The sequence below is a fragment of the Copidosoma floridanum genome, unplaced genomic scaffold (assembly GCF_036245765.1).
Source record: "Copidosoma floridanum isolate Cflo_tuat_1 unplaced genomic scaffold, Cflo_Japanese_pri ptg000035l, whole genome shotgun sequence".
In the NCBI taxonomy this organism is placed as follows: Eukaryota; Metazoa; Arthropoda; class Insecta; order Hymenoptera; family Encyrtidae; genus Copidosoma; species Copidosoma floridanum.
Genome location: NW_028321912.1, coordinates 1,869,820 through 1,876,291, shown reverse-complemented (window position 1 = coordinate 1,876,291; position 6,472 = coordinate 1,869,820). Strand labels below are relative to the sequence as shown.

General features: G+C 50.0%; 1 protein-coding gene across 1 annotated transcript; it reads right to left on the bottom strand.

Annotated features, from left to right (window-relative positions):
- Window positions 1-2,723: 2,723 nt before the first annotated feature.
- Window positions 2,724-5,576, bottom strand: LOC149373195 (uncharacterized). Its single transcript, XM_089597761.1, has one exon. The coding sequence runs from the start codon at window positions 5,574-5,576 to the stop codon at window positions 2,724-2,726; it is 2,853 nt and encodes a 950-aa protein (XP_089453887.1).
- Window positions 5,577-6,472: the final 896 nt, after the last annotated feature.

Genomic DNA, 6,472 nt, shown 5'->3' with positions numbered 1-6,472 from the left:
GAAATGTCTCCTGGTATTATGCCAAAGACGGCATCGGTTGGAATTAATTTTTTTTTTTTTTTATCGCACTCGTCGAGATTCAGAGTGAATGGGCACCCAGGTCCCTTCCCCCTTAGAGAAGAGTGACGTCCGTAACCGCGATACCCAGCTGCAGAGCTATCATCATCATTCTTTATACAGCTCGTTGAACTTCCGATACTCGACTACACCACTATCGAGACGCTCCGGCCTATTATAACCACACTTATTTAATCATGTTGCAGGTAGCTCCAATTTTATGTCGACGCCTCGTAGCGGATTTTACTGAACTAAAGTGAAAAGCTGGCGTATATTTGCAAAACGTTGAGCTCATTTATTGCTATTGTTATTTAATTTTTTAAGTTAAAAACTATACTAAAACCATCTAGGAAGTATCATGAATTAGTGTGCAAAATTTTAGCAAAATCGGTTCAGTAGTTTTTACGGTTAGCGATTACAACGGTTTTAGCGACTTTGCTTTGTATATTAGTAAGATTTATTCTAAATTAAAAAGAAAATTTTACTGAACTCAATAAATAGTAGCATAACATACATTTAATACATTTAAAACAAAAAAAATAGAAATGTGTCATTTACAATTTACATGCCTAATCCATTTTGTACCATGAAATAACAATAGTACTGTTGTATAAGTATTGTAATTGAATAAAATTCAATGTTTATTTTATTAGGCGTTAGTAGTTGTACTCACGTAAATTTCTTTCTTTAACTCATAGAAAGTATGCTTATGAAATGATTTTATTTAATTCTGTAAGTAAACATGTATATTTTTTTTAAATTTATTTTCAGCCAAAAATGGTGAAGCTAACCAGCCTCTTTGTTATATTGGCCGTTGTACGAAAATTCTATGCGACCATCAGCATAGGAATTATTTATAGGAGCAACGAAGGTGAGCTAAAGCAAAGCGCTTATTAAGAAAATCATAATTCCTAATAACAACAATTTTTCTCTTAAATCCACAGATATACATTCAGTAGTCAACATGGTTAAAGAATTCTCGCGAAAAATGGTATATTCTGTAGCTTCGACTATATCGGATCTTTCAGATAAGTATCTGAAACTAAGAAATTACTCGAAAACCCTTTTCGTTGTGTTTTTAAATTCTGACAATGATTTCGAAAAATTCACACACTTTTCGAGGCATCACAATCTATCGCCTCACGTATGGCTATTGTTATTCCGGCCCACCATCACTGAAGAGATCCATAGCTTCTGCCGGTGTCCTGAAAAGAATCACCTCTACTTGAATATGAGAAGTGAAGTTCTAATCAAATGTGAAAATAATAAAAAAATTTATGAATGGTTTGCTGTCGGCCCGCAGAATAAATTACAAGTTAATAAATTATTTGGGTGGAGCAAGGAAAAAGAATTAACTATGACAGACAAGCGAACTTTAGTCCAGAGACAAAATAATTTAAGTGGTTTCTCTGCCACAATTATTGCTAAGGTAACAAATTTGTTCAATAATTAAGGTGGGTTATTTTGAACATAACATAATTATTGCATCCAAGCAAATTTTATTGTTTTATGGATTCGTTCGTAGTCTCCTCGTGTTTATTCTACAGTAGTTCAAGATTTTGCTTCAACAACAGGATTAACACTTAAGTATAAAAATAATTCCCATATCAAGGGGGAACCAAATGAAAGTGTCAAGAATACATCAATTAATTCCACAAAATTATTAAATGATAGTATTATTATTCCTGACAAGTTGTTAACGAAAAAAAAATTTAGATAAGTGTGACTTAACGATTGAAATCATGGATTATAAAGATGCGTTATATTATGAATTACCGGATACTTTGGATATTCCATGGGATGCCTATTTTGAGGTTAAAGAATTTGAATTGTCAAATATTTACGCCTAAACTTTCCTGTAACGTTTAATATCCTTGTTATTGAACAGGTTTTCAGCAAGCGAATGTGGATTTTCTTGATTATACTGGTAGTTTTTTCTTCGATATTATTTGCAGTGATTTTAGTATTACATGGAGATAGGAGAGAATTCATTTATAAACTGTCGGGCGGTTTTTTAAATGTATGGCGAATGTTTGTACACCAGGAGTTTACAGGTAAACAGTCAACGAAGATTTTTTCGAAAATACAGTAGACAGATTTGTATTACGTTATTTATATCATACTATACAAAACTATTATGATGATTCACTTCTCATGTTTGTTGTTTCTCTAGTAATTTTTAAATATATATGATTGATTAGTTCGTTACTCTAGAAACAAAAATGTTTGTACCTACTTTTGTATAAAGTAATGCTTGTATTCGTAATTAAATACGAATATGAGACAATTGACGCAGTGCTCACTATCAACCATAACGGAGTTTAAACATGCTTGAATCAAGCTTTCTTTATTGAATGTTTTTACTGCTTTATTTGTTTCGCAGGGGATTACAAAATGCTTTCAACGCTGTAAATAAAAGAAAGGCACAAAGGATAGTCGCTTCGGCGTGTAATCTTCTTCTTCTTCTCTCCTTCTCTAGCGTGGCGTGCGACTGTCCTCGCTGAGCCCTCGTACACGAGTGAGTGCCACCTGCCGAGCGCGGTGACGCACGAGGTGGGAGGCCGGGAGAGAGCGCAGCGACCGACGTTGCATGGCAGGGTGTGGGTCCCCGCTTGGTCGGTAAGAAAACCCGAACATCCCGCCCGCCTCGATCCAAGAGCGAAACCCTAGTCACCGCCCGCCGAAGCGGGGGGAGTCCCTCGATCGTCCGTCGCAGGGAGGCTAGAGTCCGCAGATGCCACAGGGAGACGCGCAAGCTTGACAATGGGCCGCACGTATTCGCCGGTGGCTGTCTTGACGGCAGCAGCCCGGACTAGTCCATCGGATTCAGGGTGTATGCGGGTGATACGGCCCAGAGGCCAGCGTCCGCTGGACTGTAGCAGCGTAGGGTCAAGAAGAACCACCAGGTCCCCCACCGCGAAGTTCCGACGGACAGCGCTCCATTTCGGTCTCTGTTGGAGAGTATTTAGATACTCACGGCCCCAGCGCGTCCAGAATTGGGCGCGAACGGCCTTGACGAGCTCCCAGTGCGTGAGCGGGTCCAAATTCTCTGCAGCGGGGGTAGCTTCGATGATGGAATCGACGGGAGCCCCGATGAGGAAATGTCCAGGCGTGAGCACTTCGAGGTCAGAGGGATCGCCAGACAAGGGCGTCAACGGGCGGCTATTCAACACGGCCTCAATTCCAACGAGAACCGTAGAGAACTCTTCATACGTTAGATGACGAGAGCCGAGCACACGGCGTAGATGGCTCTTGGTCGACTTGACCGCGGCCTCCCAGAGTCCTCCAAAATGTGGCGCGCCAGGAGGAATGAACTGCCAGGAAACCCCCTGGGAGGCAAGAGTCCCGGCGACTAGGTCCCAGTCAAATTCTGCGCCCTGCAACCCCTCGCGGAGCTCCAAATCAGCTCGACGGAAGCAGGTGGCGTTGTCGCTCCAAAGCTCGGATGGTCGGCCTCGACGACCGGTGAAACGGGTGAGAGCACCCAAGAAGGTGGCCGCGGAAAGGTCGCCGACAAGCTCCAGATGCATGGCTTTGGTGGTCATGCACACGAAGACAGCGATGTAGCCCTTTGTGGTCCGGATCCCCCGTCCCTTCGATGTAAGCACGGAGAAGGGCCCGGCGTAATCGACTCCGGTGCGACCAAAAGCGCGAGACGGCGTGACGCGAGACGCGGGCAGCGGAGCCATCAACTGGCTTGAAGAGCGCGCCTGTAACCGGGCACAGATGACGCACCCTCTAATGTGAGCCTTGATTCTGCGTGGCCCGCCGAGAATCCAGGCACGCCTGGAGACGTATGCGCTGGTAACGCGATATCCACCGTGGAGGGCGCGTGCGTGAGCCCAAGAGACCACGAGTCGAGCGAGCGGCGATGTTCCGCTGAGGATGGGAGGGTGCTTCTCTTCGTAAGACAGCGATGAGTGATCGAGCCGCCCGCCAACACGCAGAACTCCGTCGGCATCGAGGAAGGCGGCAAGAGAGGTCAAAGGGCTCCGTTTCGGAAGACGTTCACGCTTCCGCAGGAGTGCCAACTCATCCCCAAACGTCATCGATTGACTCAACCGAACGCAGGCCAGAAAAGCGTCCTGAATCTCAGACGGCGTCAACGGCGAAAGTACAGAACGGGTGGGCATGCGCTGCAAGCGGTGTCGCACCCATCGACGAACGCGCACGAGGAGGCCCAATACAGCGCGCAAGCTCGAGAAGAGCTGCAGCAGGTTCGATTCAGGCGCGCGGAAGGCGCAGCAGAGTGAGAGCGTGGGCGTGGGTGGAGGCAGTGTCTCCTGGGGCCAAGACTTGTCGTCCTGGGCCAGCCACGTGGGGCCTCTCCACCACAGGGGCTGCTGTCGGAGACCACTCATGTCGGCACTTCTGGTGGCTAGGTCGGCCGGATTCGATTGCGACGGCACGTATCGCCAGGCACTGGGTGGCAGGACCTCCTGGATCTGAGCGACGTAGTTGTCGACGAGCACGTTGTTGGCCGGCTGATCGGAGCGTATCCAGTGGAGCACAATTTGAGAGTCGCACCAAGCGTGGCAGTGCTCGATCGCGACTCCCAACTCGCTGGCTGCTGAGCGAAGAAGCTTGGCGGCGATGAGGGCCGCTCGCAATTCTAGACGTGGGATGGTCATGCGAGCGGCGGGCTCGGTCATCGGCTTGAGCGCGCGGATGGGCGCAAGCTTAGTACGAGCGAGAAGCATGTGGCAGAGAGCGGGCCCATCTGAGGACTGCAGCCGCGAATATACAACAGCGGCCATAGCACGGCGACTGGCGTCAGAAAACACGTGCAGCTGGACATTCGACGACGGAGACATACCAATCCAACGAGGCAGAGAAAACCCGGAAATGGCCTGCAGCTCGGCGGTGAAAGCGGTCCAGCGGCGAGTCATGGAGGACGGTACGTTCTCGTCCCAGTCCAAGCGCGCGCGCCACAGGTCTTGCAGTAAAAGCTTGGCGTTCAACACGATCGGGGCAAGCCAGCCGCACGGATCGAACAAGCCTGCGAGCGCGGCGAGCATGGATCTCTTTGTGGTTTGAGATTCGACAACGGGCGGCGTCAAATGGAAGAAATCCGAGGGCGGGTCCCAGCCTACGCCCAGTTCGCTGACGAGGCCTTCAACACTGAGCTGATCCCAAGTAGGACGGAGGCGGACGTCTTCGGGAAGGTCTTCAAGAAGCTCGGGCGTGCTGGCAACCCACTTTCGCAGAGGGAAACCGCCCGCTTGAAGAAGTCCGATCAGCTGGTCGCGCAGACGCTTGGCCGAGCCGATGTCATCAGCGCCGGAGAGGATGTCATCAACGTAGCGATCGTTTATCACCACTGGGACGGCCTCGGGCCAGCGGCGGCCGTCATCCTCACACAGCTGCTGTACGACCCGTAGTGACAGGTACGGGGAGCACGAGGCACCGTAGGTAACGGTGAGCAGTTGGTAGTGCGTAGGTGGCTGCTTTGGGTCGGAGCTCCACAGAATGCGCTGCAGGTCGACATCGCGTTCATCAATCAGGATCTGGCGGAACATCATGCGAACGTCAGTACAGAACGCAATCCGGTGACGACGCCAACGCAGGAGCACACTGGGAAGAGCCGTCTGGAGCCGAGGACCAGCATGGAGCACGTCGTTTAGGCTATAGCCACTGGAAGTCGGACTCGACGCGTTGAAAACAACGCGCAGTTTGCGACCTTGGTCGCCATGCTGCCAAATGCCGTGATGTTAGATATAGTGCACTGGACGGTGCGATGCAGCGAGTTGGTCATCAGTAAGGGGGTTCATATGACCGAGGGCAATGTACTCTGCCATGAACCGGGCGTACTCAGAAGCCATCTCAGGAGTCCGCTGCAGCCGACGATGCAACGAGCGCAAACCCGCGGTGGCGCCCTGCAGACTGTCACCAAGGAGGCGCACAGCGTCATGTTTCAGCGGAAGTCGCACAATGTAACGCCCGTCGTCAGCGCGATGATAATCGGCGAAGATTCGCTCGCATTCCACATCCTCAGGCGCTCGGCGGCTGACATGTGGCACCTCCTCGATCTCCCAGAATCGCTGGAGCTGCGCAGCCAGCTCTTGATCCCAGGGCGACTGAGTGTTCGTGTGCAGAGTTGTGCCTGCGATGAGGGCGTTTGAGCCCAGGCCAGGGGCCCGGCCGACGAGAGTCCAGCCAAGAGCCGTGCGCTGTCCGACGAGCTCGTCACGCTGAACGTAACCTGGTTCGATGAGGTGGTGGTAAACGTCGACTCCGAGCAGAATGTCTACACGGCGAGGTGTGCCAAACGCTGGATCGGCCAGAGGCTCAAGATCGAGCCACTGTCTCATCACGGCTGGGTGCAAGGGGGCAGACGGAGAGGTGAGCCCGAGCCGCGGTAAACAGAGCGCTGTCAGGTGGATTGGCGGTGCATGCTCTCCAGTTTCAAGGCGTA

Coding starts and splice junctions, on each gene's coding strand:
- LOC149373195 (XM_089597761.1), bottom strand. CDS start 5,576: ATGTTCCGCCAGATCCTGATTGATGAACGCGATGTCGACCTGCAGCGC.